The sequence below is a fragment of the Diplotaxodon limnothrissa genome, linkage group LG23 (assembly GCF_057381915.1).
Source record: "Diplotaxodon limnothrissa isolate DT_005_m linkage group LG23, D_limnothrissa_male_GT1.1, whole genome shotgun sequence".
Lineage (NCBI taxonomy): Eukaryota > Metazoa > Chordata > Actinopteri > Cichliformes > Cichlidae > Diplotaxodon > Diplotaxodon limnothrissa.
The window spans coordinates 9,818,742-9,835,529 of record NC_140617.1 but is presented as its reverse complement, the minus strand read 5'-3'; the positions used below and the strand labels follow the sequence as shown (position 1 = coordinate 9,835,529).

The following is a 16,788-nucleotide window of genomic DNA, read 5'->3' as shown; positions in this document are numbered from 1 at the left end:
AGTATAACCCAAAAAACTAACTTACTAAAAAACTTCTAAAATACCAAAAATATTAAACAATAACTGCTTTAGCTTAAGATATTATGGGTTTGGGCTAATCTGTCAACACAAGACAATCTCAGGAGGCCTTAGAGGAGACCATTCCTGATACTGGGAGGTCTATATGACTGAGAGTCGAGTGTTTGCACTACCTGCTCTCAACTTAAATCAGCCCCAGAAAAATAAACTCCCCAGATTATAATAAAAAAGTAAACCAAAACTAAACATCATTAAAACGATAAAGACCAAACAGAAACTAGCAAACCCACTCTGGAAACCAACAATGAATTGAAAACAATTAAATCATTAAAATCTAAATAAAAGCACAAAACATATAATATCAGTGTTGTAGAATCAACAGCCAAATCTGATTAAAAACTATTCATGCATTGCAGCCTTTGACCCAAAACAAGACCTCTAACAAGCCTTTTCACCGACAGGAAGTTGCTACTTTATCACCACTTTTGCTGTTGCCTAATTCTCACACAGCTTTTAATTCAGGATTCATCCAGTGCCATGATATCGCTCTTTCATAACGTCTTTGGATTTACTCACCATGTGTCAGAGCTGAGTGGTTCAGCAGGTTTACTCTCCGGCTCTGAATACTCTGCCTCTGACTTCTTTGCAGGAACTGGAATCTTCTGTAAATAAAGTCGAACAAATGCATTTACGCACAAACATCCACGGCAGACAGGCTCCCAGGTATCCCAGAGGCTTAACTTTTTCTTTCGATAATTATTCAAACCAACTCATGATGCTGCTTCCTGGTTTCTCACCAGTGAAAGGGTTGCCCCTTTCTCTTGCTTAAGTTGAGGGTGTGCCACTAAGAATAAACATGGATTAATATTTGACTTGGCTTCTCTTTTGTCGCTGTACCTTCAGTCAGCACTTTTGCTCTTAATGAGATGTAAAGGCCACCAAGAGGGTTTGACACACCAGGGACTTCAAAATGACGAAAACATTTTCGTGCATTGATAATTCTATCTTAACAAAAGTTACTCTGAGATCATGGACCTCGTGAGATTTCATGCCTCACCTGTTCGTAGACTTCTGTAGATGGAGACGATCTGAACCTCTCATGGGAACAGGTGGTTCTGGCTCTCTCCTCGGTTCCTGGATCGAGTATGTTATCAGCTGACTTGTACCGTCCAGAGACCCTTTTCTCTGAAGGTTTCTTCTGTGTATTCCAGCTGGCCTCATACTCGGCAAACGTGCCCAGTCTTTGCTGGTCTTGGATGGACTGCTTTTGTGTAGAAACTCTGAAGGCCTCCTCAGCGTAATCTCTACCTTTGATTCCTTTCATTGCATTTTCTGTTGCACCAACAGAGGCGGCTTCTCGACTTTGGCGCTTGATATGGCTCTCAAGGGGCATGTGGTGAGGTAGACCTGGTTTCTTACCGTCTTCAAAGAGTTTCTGCTGGTCTAATGAGGAGCTTGTATTATCACTTGGAGCGACACCCTCTTTCGTCCCCACTTTGTGAATTTTGTCTGGTTCAGAGAAAGACTTAACTTTCTTTTCTGCAGGAAAATGCTTTCGACCACCAGTGCGAGTCACCTGACCTCCTGAATGGCTCGTTGCTGACTGTGTGACAGCTGGCAGAGGCGTGACATCTTTGCGCGCATGTGCCGAGGATGGGTAGTTAGGTAAAGCCTCAGCATTAGAGTGCTCTGGTAAAACTAGCTCCAGGTCTCTCCTCCTGAAAGATGTAGCCTTGAGCACCCTCTCTTGCACTTCCTTCAGGTGGTCCTTGTAGGAGCTGGAGGAGGAGGTTGGAGTTGTACTTTCGGTGGACTTCCGGATGTCCTGATCTTCTTTAGCCTGACCCTCAACCCAGGGGAGGACAGCCGCACTTTTACTTTTCTGCAGCTTTGCTCTTCTCATCTGGATTTCGTTTCTCAGTGTGGTGGCAAAGCGGTCTTCGCGCTTTAACTGCTTAGCTTCAGTGGACTCGTCAGAAACTGCACCGCCTCTTCCTCTATCATCTTGCCCTGCGACATCCAAAGACAGTGAGTGGAGCATGGGGTTGGCCTGGGGGGAGATGTTGTTGCTCTTTTGGCTGTCGTGCTTGACTTCTTGGGGCAGTTCTCTGTGCTGCAGTGGTAGAAGCCGGCGCTGTTCAGACTGACTGCTGTGCCGAGACTCTTCTGTCTGTGTATTGTGCCCTCTCTGGCCTCCCCAATCTTCTGAGCCCGTTTTAAGTGCCGGGTTTTCATGTACACTAGTGACTTGGTGCTTGCTGTACCCATTGGTGTCTTTAGTGTGTGAGTGCTGCTGCTGTTGGGGCAGATGATACTTCACTTTAGCAACCGTCAGCGGACTGTGAGAGGTTCGCTCATTTCCAGTCTGTGGCAGATATGTCGCACAGCCCCTGTCCTCTGGTATTCCTGACAAAGACACAGGGTTCGGCTGTGTGGGCTGGCATGTAGTCACACAGTAGTAACGGCTGTGCCCGCTGCTCTCTGTGTTTTGGTCAGGGCCTGTAGAGGAACTTAAGTTCTTTCTCTGGCTCTGGCCAGTGTGTTGTGTTGAACCGTTAGCAGATACCTCCTGCATGCTGTAATAGTACCCACCTACGTTCTTTGGCTTTGGTGCAGAAGTAGCCCAAGGCTGAGGATGAAAAGTGGTTTTCTCGCTGTGGTGTCTTTGATGGTAAGGTTGGTTAACATGGGTGGGCTGCCGAACGTCACTGGAGTGGGAATACCGTTTGTTTGAAGTGAACTGGTCCTGATGGGATTTTTCAGACTGAAAGTAAAAACTGTCATGGTCGTTCTTCAGGGAAATGTTGTGACAGCGATTTTCACATGAAGCTCTGGATTGCAGGTGGGAATCGATTCCTTCGGGGTGAGCAATCATCAGCCCTCTTTCATGGACTTTAGTAGCAGCAAAACTATCACTGCGTGTGGGTGGTGGTGGAGGCGGAGGAGAAGAAGAAGCAGTTTTCTTTTTCTCGGGGACGTTCCAAACAGGCCCAAAGCTGGTTCTACTTGAAGTTGAATGGTGGGAACCAGCCGGTTCCTCGGTCTGTGGACCATCGCAGCCTGAGCTGACGCCTGGCATCTGAAAATACGTGAGCCTGTCATCCTGTCTGACTCCCTCTGCAGCCAGGCTGTGGCCATTTCTGCCACTGCTGTTGTGCTTTCCTCCCCCCTCCCACTGCCCGACTTTGTAGACCATGTTCTCTGTTGAAGCAGCATTGCTTTTTGAGAGGGTGTAGTCCGGCGTGCTGGAGCTGGTGGAGAAAGAGCTGTAGGCCGAGTCCCTTTTCCCTCCTCCGAGTTGCTCCATGCTGTTGTTTGATTTGGCGTGTGAGAGCTGACCAGCGGCGTATGGGTGTGACACATGCTCTAGGCTGTCCATGCTGCCGTGAGAGCTGAACTGGTCGGACACTCTGCGCAGGTTTGTTTGCTCCCAGCTGGTGGAGAGATTGGCCGATGACGAGCTAGAGGTTAAGAGAAATGACAGATTTTTGAACAACTGGTTTTTCAGCTGTAAAAGTTTGCCGTTAATAATAAAGGGATCTAAATCTGTACCACTATGTAACCTGTTCGTTTTATCACATTTAGATGTAGTTAATTATAAGCTTTTTGGACACCAAACAACACAGACACAACACAAGTAAACACAGATTAAACACTTTATCTTAAAACCTGTTAAATATACATTATTTGAGCCATTTGCTACATTCAGGCCAATTGAATCTCAGGTGGGTCCAGCACAGAGTAGCATGATGAAAGAAAGACACTTTGGCGGCCTGGTTCTGGCTCCTGCACCACATGCTTGACACCCCTGCCTTATTGTGTATTTGGCCTTTCGGTGTAGGGGTATAATGTGAGACTGGTCTACATCATGACTATTGCTTGAAATACAAAAGCTAAATACAAAAATAAATTAATCCAATTTTAATTTCTTTTTTATTTCCAATAATAAAAAAAACAACTGAGATAGAAAGCATTTGGTACTTCGTGTGTTCATTTTCACTATGAAGCTCATGTTTTTTTTTCTTATGTTACAAATCAAAAGCAGCCCTTTCTGTTCAGCACGTCTATGAAAGGTCACTCACTGGATGTTTAGTTCGGCTTAAGCCAAACATCACTAAAAAAGAGCCTTCTGTCACCAAGATCTATCTAGAAGACAAACCTTTCAAGGTTTTCAAGGTATGTGGGCCAGTGAAAGGATTGACTATCTGCTACCTGCAGCTGTGTCTCCTATTCTCTCAGTATCTTTGACCATCTTTAGGTGGTAATAGCTTCGGCTCTGTCACTCAAACCTTGACACCATGGAGGGCTCCTGTGGTGAGTGAGTCATCGGGTCTGGTCCTCTCTTCGTCCTTGTCGGCACCTTAAAACATCCTTCAGCAGAGGCAGGCTGGCAGGTACTCATAGCTGCCCTCATGAGACAGACTCTTAGCCTGGTCTTAACTCTTTGTATGTTGGGTTGTACCAGTGTCTTCCACCAAAGCTACTACTTTTAATGTATTTGTTTTGCATTTAAAATATATTTAAAACTAAGCAAAGTCCCAAGTAAAAAAAGAAATATTTTACAGTTTAGGTTTTTTGCCTCATAGCTCCACTCTGTAAATGAGGTTGCACATTTCAGGGGCTTCATTACTTGCTTTATAAAGGATTGTTTGTGAAATTTCTTCGTTGAAGTTTAATTTTTTGGTTTCTTTTAAACACTGAAAGATAAATTTAGTGGGGAAAATTTCTTCTGGAGTGGTTTTGCTGGTCAGGCCCAGTTGAGATCCAATTGGGCCCATGAACAAAAACGGGTTTGACGCCCTTGATTTAGAGCTTGCAGGACACGAAGCACATAATCACATACTGCTGATCAAAAGTGCTTATGTGCAACATTCAGAGTCTGAGGTACCTTGCATCATAGTGAGTGTGCCAGACTGCCGCGGGTGGAGACTGTGTTTTGGCAGTCCCTGGTTGGCTTTCATTGAACTTGGTGGAGTGCCAGGAGTGAGGCCTACTTATAGGTTCATTCCTCCTGCAGAGAGGGCAAAAAACACAGACTAGGATTAGAGACCAAATCCTTATGGAAAACAGTATGTGCTTCCACATAATGAGCCACTACAACTGGAAGATGCTGCTAAAGCCACTAATGTGACCCAATAAGCAAAAACATTGCACATTTTGTGTAAGGTTGGATTTTTTTTTAAAATCACACTGGAGTCAGACTTCTGCTGCGATATGTTTTTTTCATTCTGCTGAAACACGAGAGCCAGGCCTGATTGTTCAGAGGTGAAACCACTCATTACACCTTTAATGGTCTTCACCCTGAGTTGAAATTTAAATAATAAAATGGTCGGGAGTGAGCACTATGTAAAACTTTAGTGACTAATCAAAGAGGGACAATCGGTTATGTGAATATGTGAAGCAAAAATCGCAGCTGTTGCAGAAATAAATCACTTTTGGGGAAAGAAAAATCATTCATAGGTGTCTACACTATCGTGAACCAACTAATTTCAGTCATTAAAGCTCTGCAAAAAGGCCTGAAGTACGCCCATCTCTGTCCTTGAAGGTTTGGGTCTGTACAGGCCCCAAACCACCTTCAGTAAAGGAGATATCCACATTAAACCCCCCCCCCCCAAAAAAAAAAACCCCATGCAAGCTTTTCTTAAAATCAATTTTACACCCACTCCAAGTGTCACAATCTAAAGCTAAAACCTGGTTTTTGAAGTTTTCTTCAACAAATTATTAGGAAAAAAAGGAAACTTAAAAGTATCATTTCAACCTAAGCTATGTACTTTGAGTACCTATAACTCAGGAAATCTTAATTATATGAAGGCAAAGTTTAGTTTAATTAAATATACTAAAGTTAATTTACAAAAAAAAAAACCCAAACAAACTGTGTTTCTTTGGGAACTTTCTTTAGATCTGACTGATTTTATATAGAGTGAACACCCTCCCTCCACTATGACTGACAAGGCATGAATGAAAAGCCACTCACTCTCCTCCAAGAGCAGCACCCTGGCTATTTGCTGGTTTTGCCCAAAACAATCAGCTCCCTGCTTGCTTTTTTTTAAAAACAACAACAACTATATAGCAGTTATATATCCTATAAAAGCCACTTTGCAGCCTTCGTTCCTCGAGTTGGGCTCAGTTAAATCCAGAGGTGATGGAACTTTGACCATCAGGACCCCTCAGCGTGGAACGACCTGCCTGAAGAGGTGAGGCTCAGAGAATCAGTAACAACCTTTAAGCCTGTTCTTAAAATCACAGCTTTCTCATTTGTTATGCATGTCGTCGTCCTTCTCATTGAGTGTATTCATCATTTTCAGTTTTCTTCCTACACGTATCGGCTCTGTGTGATTTTTCTGTTTGAATCTACACCTTGAGTGAGCTGCTGCTTGTCTGTCAAACTATTACTTCCCTGATTAACCAGATATTTATATTTATAAGGAACCTACCCTTTTAGGTGCTGCTTTCTGAGATCCATGTCACAAATCAAACAAACATGAAAAACAACAAAGTTTCATTAATTGTATTATCAGTTACTAGCAGATAATGAACTGCATGCTGTATGAATGGGATGAACATCATTCATCTAATGAACCACAACACAGAAAGGCATGCCGATGGGTGCAGATAGACTTTCTATGAGAGCAGTAATAAAATCACTACATATATGATTTATGTGATTATGGGCACAGGGCAGACAAAAAGGAATGAAGGACAGGAGAGGAAGAAAAGAAAATGTTCACTACGGATTACAATGAAGCTGCAGGTTCGTACCTCATGGAACTTCGCAAAATCTTCGTAAGAAAGCTTCTCGCCACAAGCACGTCATTCTCTGAGGGCATTTTCTGAGCTACAATATCCACCATTTTCATATTCCTGGGCAGCAAGGGGAGGAACACATACACACATACTAAGAGCTCGACTGGCATACACAGGACAACCTCACACTTAGAGGGCAGTGTCTCACAAACTGAGCAGGACAAGTGATCCTGAACCTTCAAATGACCCCCAGCCCTACTTCACCTACAACTTTTATTTACATGTGTACAAACTGTAATGGACACATTGGTGTGGCATGGATATGGGAAATTTGTGTAGGGTCAAATATATTTATGCTTTTATCATTATAGGCTTTGATTTTTGTGGTAATTTTTCCCCTTCTAGTCACTGCATTTTTATGTTGTGCTGCAAAAGCCTACAGGCAGAAATGAATGCCATTAATGTGGATATATGAAACTTATAAAAAGACTGTTATCTTTTTGATTATATTGTTTTAATCGTCAGTGGAAGCCAAAAATCATAATAATATAAAAATATAATTATAATTAATGGGAGGCATTATTTATCACTGAGTATTCTCATAGGCAGGACAGCCGAGGAACGTGTATTACAGCTCTGGAGACGCCTGCTGATATGTAGTGCTAGAGCGCCCTCTACTTGTCAAAAACTGATGACACTGTCACAGCATGAGCATGCTCAAAGTCTGGGCATGTGCATGAGGTCATACCTGGTCACGATGGACAGAAAAGTACATTACAGAGCAAATGCAGTTTCACTGATCAGTCATTAGGCTCATTATGTGAGCGTAGCTGAGGTGAGCTCAGACTTTGCCATATGGTCTGTGAGGGAACAGCAGCCCAGCATGGGGTGGGGGCGCTTAAGAGGACAGACGATCTCTTACACAGTCAGATCAGCCTCTTCACCCCTCAATCCAAGCTGTCGTCTGCCTCCCAGACCGCCTCTCTGTCCCCACCGAGGTTAAACTGACACAGTTTGACAGGAACGAGGAAATGAGGAGAACCTTGTAGTTACACCTGCGGTCGTTAAAATAACCGAGTGTTTGGTTTTATAATTCAACATTTCTCGCCAATCTGGAAATTTGTGTCAAATGAGCCAAAACACTAAACTCAACCTATAACAAAACAGCTGAAATAGAGGAATCACGATAACTGTGACTTTATATGATATAGACGGTGTTACTAATGCTCAAGATTTTTAAGACCGATGCAGATATTTGGCATCGAAAAATATTACAGGCTGATTATCACTCGTTTATGTTTCATGTGTTCAGACACAAGAAACTTAACAGTCGTTGTTTGTAGTTGTTCGCTGACTTTTATCTAACCTGTACCCTGTTTTGGGAGGCAGGTCTAGCTAACAACTCGTTGACCCTAAGATGAGGGAAACTCAGGTTTTTGTTACAGAAAGATTTACCTTTAATTCTGAGTCAGTTACCGTGGTAACAGAGTCTAAAGTAAAGCTGCAGATTTGGCCCCATTTATAATGGCTTAATTCTTATTTAAAATAGCTCGTCCTCCCACAACTACAATGGAATATTTAAAATATATACAAGCTTAGACATTTCTTACAGCATGTCTTCTTTAACTGACAAAACTTTAAATTCATTAAAGACTTGGAAAGCCAATCTGCATTTTTTCAGTTAAATGTGAAACTATTACTGAACTCTTCACTCCTAAAACATCTCTGGTATGGCTGTAAGAGAGCCATCATCAATCAGTGAAGGCTGATGTTGGATCAGATTGGAAATAGTTCTTATTTCAATCTCATGAAGCTTTTTTATCCTCACTGGATAATTACTGGAACAACAAAATGGTAATAACCTGTAGCAAAAATAACTTTTACCTAATAAAAAAAACCTGACGGGAGGGCAAATCCAACCCCGAGCTGCTGTTGCCATCTCAGCAACTAATACCACAGGGCCGTCAGTAAACTGTGTCTGATGAGTTTCTCCAGATTTTATCTTCAGTTTCTGTCACCTACATTTTGTCCCTCTCAGGTTACAGCTGAATAATTAGATTTAGAAATTAAATGTTTCATCTAATGAAATTTCAAGTTGAGCAAAAACCCTCATATTATATTATGGTCAGCACTGATACGGTCTGCTGGAAGGCTCTGTTCTAGCAGGGCTCTATTTATGACAGCTTTCCCTACCTACTCTCTAGGGCTGAACGATTATGGAAAATAATCTAATTGCGATTTTTTGCCCCAATATTGCGATTGCGATGCGATATGCGATTATTTTTTAAGGTCTTTGTCTTCTGTATTATTAAACAAAGACAAGCAATACATCATATAGTATGGCCAATACTATATTACATTAATTTTAAACTGTTCTTTCCTGGAAGACAGACCTCTGTTATGATGACATGAGGTGATGCATGAATTGATGACTGACATTTTTATTTAACTTCTTCAATCACAACAGTATATTTGAACATACACAATAGTTTATTTTTAGCTTACAAACATCTGAGCATAAAGTGCTGACAAGGAACCCTGGTGTAAACATTAAAATGAAAGTCAGTACAATGTGCAGATTGCAGAAATATACATAAACAAAATCAGTGGCTTTACCACACTCAGTTTTTCGACATCTGTGAACTACTAGACAGTCATTCAATTAAAAAATAATATTAAATAAATAAAACTAATAAATAAAAAATACACACATCTTACTGATCTCTGCAGTCAGTAACATTACACATAAAGTGCAAACATAATAGCAATTGTATAAACACACACACAAACACGCCTTTAAAATTTAAAGGCGTGAAATTGGACGGTCTAGCCTTCTGATTCAGAAGGCTAGTTCTGATTAGCTAATCAGAAGGCTAGTTCTGATTAGCGTCACCGCTGTCTCGGTGGAGTTTAATAAACTCGGCCGTCTGCTTCTTGCTATCTAAAATATAACCAGACACTGGCGTAAATTCTCGACTGTCTCATACTTCTGTTTAATAAGTTTTCTGTTTGACGTTTAGTCAGCTGTGTGAAAACCAAGGAGGAACCCACCCGGGGGATTAATAAAGTTTTATTTTATCTAATCTAATAACTTTAATCTCAGCCAAACCGATTTACTCACGAACAAACAAAACACTGAAAAAAGCCCAACAATAACATTTTTAGGTTGTCTAAGTGACTTATATATTACGTTTAACCCGAGCAGCGAAACTCCGCGGTGATCTGAAAATGATGTGCCGGGAGTTGTGCCGTTCTCGGCCGCATCAGTAACCCTCGAGCTCCCGGCTAGCTGTCGAGCTGGTGGGTAGCAGACGCCTCTGAAAACGTCGAAGCACTTTTGCAAATATGGGATATCTTGATAAACCGAGCAGATATTTGATGTTTACACAACTACTTTCTCGCCTGAAAATATGTTAAAAGTTTATTTTGTGACCCAGAAAGATTAGTATGAGTAATTTTAAAACTTAGTAGCGGCCGCCATTGCTGGAAACTGGAGTTTGGCTGGGCCGCGCTATGAATTCTGGGATATGGTAGTAATTTGGACAGCCTTCGGCGCGTCGCTGTGACGTAATCGGTCTACAAATGCGGCCTCAGGAGGATGCAGCCCATGAATTGTATAATATAATCGCAGTATAATCGCAGCCTTTGCGGTTAGAAAATTGCACTTGATCATGTCGCGATATTATCGCAAATGCGATATATCGTTCAGCCCTACTACTCTCACATGTGCTTAACTCATGGTGAAGATACGGCTGACTGTTACTTAATTGAGTTAATTAACTCAGAGTTTGTTAAACATGCTTCCTGGACACAGATCACATCATTTATCAGTCTTTATAATCGCTGATATTGATAGACCTGTAAATACTGACCCAGCAATGAATTGGCTGGGCTCTAATAAAACTAAACAACTGTGCAGCTGTGCTTTTTGTTTTCTCTCATTATTCTGCAATTTTTGCCAATTCGCTAAACAAAAATGTGTTTTTGGTTGAAACATATTTTTATAGGTGAGAATAACATCATTCAGTGCTCCTCAGCAATGCAGTTGTAGGCTACTAATAAAGTTTGAGTTGGTAAAAATATTCTCAAATATTACACGAGAAACCAAACAAAATGATTTTTTTACATTTTGATGGTACTGCCTGAACTCTGGGGACAACAAACTTTTTCTGTCATTTTTAAAGGACGCGTTTGCTGAATCAGGGACTCAGGCCTCCTGGGTTAGAAAATCCATTATCCATCTATCAACTGATGGAGTTTAACACTTCAGAACTATGCCCATCGTGTTTTAATTCACTTATTCAATGTGTTGCACTTTGTCTACTTCCAGTATGGCTCTCTGGAAAATAATGTTCTGAACTCTGTGCTAGAAACCTCGGGGTCAATAGTTTCTGCCCCTTAAGTCACTTTGCTCTCAGCAGTCTGATGGCAAGCGATTCAAACAGCAACTTCCTTCAGACGGAGACATGAAAACAATTTTCATAACCTAAGCTTTTATTTTTGCACCCTGCACTCTTTTTATAGATTGAGATTTAAGGTGAAGCTCAATAAAGTGGGACGATTCCACAAAATTAATTGTGGATTAGAGTTAAGGCCTATTTAGAGGACAAAGAAAAGCCAACACGGGGGCTCGGTCTTCCTCATCTCCCATCAGTCCATGTTTCTGGGGCACTAGCCGCTAACCACACATGGCGCCTGCTATTGGTATGCAAATGAGGCTGGTTTTATTAGGCCTATCGTCAGGGCTACAGCTGGACCAGCACAGATATGCTTGGAAAGTGAATCAGATGGCATGAGGGGGGGGGGGGGGGGTAGATTTTTACTGACTGACCAGTTTAGATTCAGTTTCAAATGACAAGTACCAGCAAAAAAACCCCAAAAAGCTTAACAACTAATGGTCAGTTAATTAATAATACTTTATTCACAAATTTTTTTTGGGAGCTAAAATCCTTTCAGTCAAAGATTAATATGCATCTGGTTTTGAAATGTTAAGTCTTGCTGATCATGGCTTAACCTAAAATAATGGGTGACCTCTTACTGAGTGATAAGACAGAAGCAATCACAACAATAACAGAGTATTAGGGTCAGAAAAACAAGCACAGAGGCCCCAGATGTGTGACAGGACAAAAAAAGCCTCCAAACATTGAAATCAAAGGTTTGAATTTAAGAAGCGAATAAATCATTAAATAAAAGTTCATTAGCACTCACCAAAGATCTGCACGAAGGAATTCAGAAATGACACAAAGAAGGAAATCGGCTTTTTAAAAGATACTCCTATAATATCAGGCTGGAAATCAGTTTGAAGGACCAGCTGCGTCCATGTGCTGGTCAGGCACCACATTCCAATGCCACTTCAAAGACGCACCGAAATAAAGAGGCACACAGGCCGCTGGGTATCATCCATACCACCAAACTCACAGGCCAGGGATAGCTCACGTGCAATATTCAACACAGAATAGCCATTACTAAAACTAAGTCCTCCTGATAGATTTAGGCTGAGCAGAGAGGAGATTTCCTTCAGGATTACTTGGGTTTTTCCCCTGAGAGGGGGTGCAGGAGTGGGCAGAAATGGAGGAGGAGGGCTATTGTCACAGCCAGCCCGTACCTTGCCCCGTCTCATTGGCTCCAAAGGGCTAATATGCTAATGATGGGATGAAATGCCGGACTTTTCTCTTCCCTTCCCATCTCCCCTGTTGTGAGGCAGACATGCATTTATACCATTACTATGGCAACAGGTTGATCTCTAGGGTGTGAGGGCACCCAGTTTCCCGAAAGCCTCCATTATAGAGCATGGCTAAGGAAGGAACATCAGCAACAACAACAGACTTTGCATTAAATTGTGCTTCTTACTCTTCTTAAGTGTAGCCTTATAACTGGTGTCAAAGTAAATTAGAAAATTATTTCTGAAGATGAGCCTGGTATCAAAATGCAGAGAAAGCAAAAAAAAAAAAGGAAACCTTACGTTGTAATTTCTTTTGAAAAGTCACTGACAGGTTGATATTGCCCTTTAAAATTAAACCTTTCTGACATTAATTATCAGAAAACATCCAGGTTACCAGTGCATGTTCCTAATTAACGACATCACACAAGAGCAAAATATGGCCCAAGGGCTGAAAATGGCTTGCAAACCATCTTTATCTAACACTAACAACCTAAAAGGCAAATGAAACTATGTCAGCCACCCAAAACATAAAGCAATAAGAGCCAGAACGTTTCTGGGGAGGCATCTCCACCTGCAGCAGGCTCTGGTTAGAGTGACCCTCCAGCTCACAGAGGCTCTCCAGAACAGAACAAAAACTGCCATCATGGTGGACTTCAAGTCTGTCTGACTATGGGGGTGGTGGACTATGGGGACCATCACTATCACAGGAAAGCAGAAAAACAGCAACTTAAGTTTCAAAGTAAGATAGGGCTCAATGTTTAAACCATCTGATTGTCTCAGACAAAATAAATCCCATGAAAAATCTTGGTGGAAAGTAATTCACTAATTTCGCTGTATTTGTAGTACCATGTGCTCATAAATAGAGGTTTTCTTTATTTGTTGATACAGATCTTTTCTGTGATGGTATCAAAATTACAGTAAAGTAACATGGGTCACAGAAAATGAAGACATTTGTAGACACTCTTCACCACTGTGTGTCTCGGGTTTTTTTGCCTTGTCAATCTTTGGCATTTTGCTTCTTGTATCCAAGTCAGTCTGGCCCTATGAGGAAAAAAAAAGGTTGCCCACCTCTGCACTAGAATCTACTGATGCTGAGAAGTAGAGAAGTGGCAGATGTGTCATTTGTTCTATTAGGTTATTGCCTGCAGTGTGTGAGCTAATGTCACACATCTTAAATAAATAGTTGGGAAATTAACAAAAATCCTATCCAATAACTGTGTTGGCTGTTTCCCCCCAAATTAATGGAAACTATAAGACATTTAAACTCTTATTTTCCTTCATTTCAATTTCACTTTCAATGACCTGTCATGCCACCTTCAAAAAAAATTAAAAAAATCAATCAATTTCTTACAAGAATATTTAACTTTGTGCGATGGAGAGCAAGCACAAATTCCTGTGTGTTTTTTTCCCCTGACTAAAAATGTGCTCTGGCACCACCAGCAAGAGGTCTGGTGACAGGCAAGAAGATTAGTGAAGAAAGGTTGCACCCTAAAGCTGATAGGAAGGCAATAAAATTCACAGTCTTCTATTGTGAGGGAAGCAATCAAGCGTACAATCCATCTGAACAAGGTCTGCATTGTGAGGCTCAGCTGTGGGATTATGTTCTTCACAGGTTTAACAAACGCAGCTGATATCATTAACATTTGTTGCAATATCTACGATTAAAAACCTAAATGTAACAAGAAAGCACATGTTAGTGACCTGAAAAGATGGAGCATTAAAAACAACAACAACAAAAGGTGAGGTTGCCAAACCTGCACTTTTCAGGTAAACTGTTGGGCTGTATTTGGTCTCTAAAAAGGCACTCACAAAGACCTTCTTCAGCAAATCCTACAATCAAACCAGTCATGTTTCGGGTGAGAGAGGTGAACCGTGAGCAGCACGTAATGACCAGCACATTCCTGGGCTGAGTGGCATACCAGCTGTCAAGTCACCGGCTGCTGCACTGACCAGAGACCAGAAACACCTGGAAACCTTTTTCATTTTCGGAGGCTGACAATCTAAACATCACGGCTGACCCTCCCAGTATTATGTCTCAAAACAACATCCATACATTACATTACAAGGCTGGTTTCACAAAGGTTGTCGGGTTCGATCAGATTACAGATAGATAGATAGATACCTTACCCCTCAGGGTTACTGACCTTAAGACCTGAAGTTATCACTGTAACAATCAGTGACATCTCAAGTAACCAGCAGCTCGGGATGCATGATATCACTTTAATCCCTAGTAAGTGGTTTCAACTTGCTTCGTTTGTTTTCTTATTCCACATCCACTTGCTGCGTCAGTATATCTTAAAAACTACAGTGTCATGTTTAGGCACTAATAGCTAATGTGTAATTGTGTAAGGACATGGTTTGTGTTGAATCATGCCCCTCTGGAACAGGAACCCCACATGTTGAGTGTTCTCTGAACACTCAACATGTTCAGAGAGATGTTCTTTAAGGTAGAAGATAGAAGAACATCACTCAGATCACTCAGTTCAATTCAGTTTTATTTATACAATGCCAAATCACAGTCACCTGAATGTGACTGACCGACTCTGAGCAAGCACTTGGTGAAAGAAACACTCAGTGCATCATGGGAAACCCAGAAGCCAAGACCTATTCCAACGTAATTAAGGGAGGGTTTAGGGTCCCCTAATCCAGCCCTGACTATAATTTACTTGCTGGGAAACATTTATTACCCTTTTGGAAAGATAACATGTTGTCTTCATTGTCTTTGATTAATACTATGTCACTTCACCTCTCTCTGTCAAATCCACATGGTAGTTTTGACATTTTATTCACTTGAATACAGAAAGCTTTAATGAAAGATTTGCATTTTAGGAACAAGTCAGAGTTATAGTTGGAGAATTGGAGTGCTCATAAAAATGATTAATCTTTAGTTGAATTTGTTTTTCATCTTGATATCTCCTGTACTATGAATTTTAATGCCATCCCAACAGCCATACTCCCAGGCATGCTAAGCAAGTAACTTCACTTTTCAAAGATACATTAGATTTTAAGACACTAATTTCTTCAATTTACTCAAAAACTTTTTAAGGGACTGCATGAACTCTGCTGCAGTACCTTCATGGTCCATCAAAAGGCTACGGATCACACTTCATGAATCACTGATCTAAACTATCATTTCCTCACTTGAGACAAACAATTTTAAGAAATCTGCTTACAACAACAATTCAGCACACTGCATACCCAACATAGTGCATGGGCTTATTTAGAAAAACAAAGCCCAGCAAATGTAAGCTCTGCACCCCCCGCTGAATGCTTGCACTGATGCCAGTAAGCTTTTCCAGGTATAACTGGATTGTTCACTGAAACACTGCGCAGCCTTCATGTATCTGAATCAGACACAGACACGCATTCTGAGTATTGGAGACGTCTCTTTCAGTACAAAATAACGAGGCTGGTTTGTGACTGTGGTAGCGTTGTAATAATACCAAGAGCAGGAAACCAAATGCCACAACGCACTACAAGCCGCATGTACAGTTTAATGATTCACTCCACAGTTAGTGGCATGTACAGCAAATGCCTGAAAGGAAGCCAGTCCAGACTGTAGGGGGCCTTGTAGGGACTGAAACCCTGACAGCTCCAAACTGCAGAAACAAACAAAATAAAGTGAACTGCACGGAGGAAAAAAAAAAAGTTTCTTCATCAAGAGCTTTACTCTAGAGACACAACCTTCAACAGCAACATTACAATACAACAACTTCTTAACAGTCCCTACTATATAGTCCTAAAGACCAAGAACATACATAAGCACTTCATTTGAGCTTATATTTTATACTTTATGCAACTATTTTATATTCAGTGTAAAACTGTACCACTGATAATGCTTTTGCACACCTTTTTATAGCACCACAATTTCAATATTACGTATCGTTCTGGTATCATGTCACTGTCTTGTTTTCAATTTAAACAATTTGCTATCTGAATGAAAAATAGGTTACCAAAGACAAGCAATTTCAATTTAGACTCCGACCAGTATTGTTAACTAAACCGGATGCAGAAAAATGACTGAAAAAGTAGAGTTCCTCAAGTGGCCATGTAAGGCTGGCAACAAGTGAGAGTTAGCGCCCATATTATATAAGAATGAAAAGATAGTAAAAAATAATAATACCCAAATAAAAGCCAAAATAACCATAAGTTACAAGGGAAATAAAATTAAAAACAAACTAAACTCAGTGGGCCATAAAAAAAAGCACAACTTAATACTTAAGATCCGAAACTTTCATGCAGGACTTTGACTAAACTCGACTAATTTTGTATTTCAGACTCCACAAACAGCAACAATAACATGTTGGCGCTCATGCAAATGCAGTGTGTGGGAGAATTATAGTGTTTGACTGCATGCTGTAGTT

At 41.0% G+C, this 16,788-nt stretch overlaps 1 protein-coding gene across 4 annotated transcripts in view; it reads right to left on the bottom strand.

The window, feature by feature from the left end:
• The window catches only part of shroom2a (shroom family member 2a), a 45,930-nt gene that overhangs the window by 9,111 nt on the left and 20,031 nt on the right, over window positions 1-16,788 (bottom strand). For 3 of the 4 annotated variants that reach the window (XM_085349037.1, XM_085349038.1, XM_085349039.1), the window contains 3 exons: window positions 4,907-5,029; window positions 1,076-3,479; window positions 595-680 (listed from right to left, as the gene is read on the bottom strand). In XM_085349037.1, the coding sequence (XP_085205163.1) occupies window positions 595-680; window positions 1,076-3,479; window positions 4,907-5,029 (2,613 nt within the window). Of the gene's footprint in view, window positions 1-594; window positions 681-1,075; window positions 3,480-4,906; window positions 5,030-6,452; window positions 6,471-6,777; window positions 6,880-16,788 lie in introns of all 4 variants that reach the window. The other variant, XM_085349041.1, reaches the window with a different exon arrangement.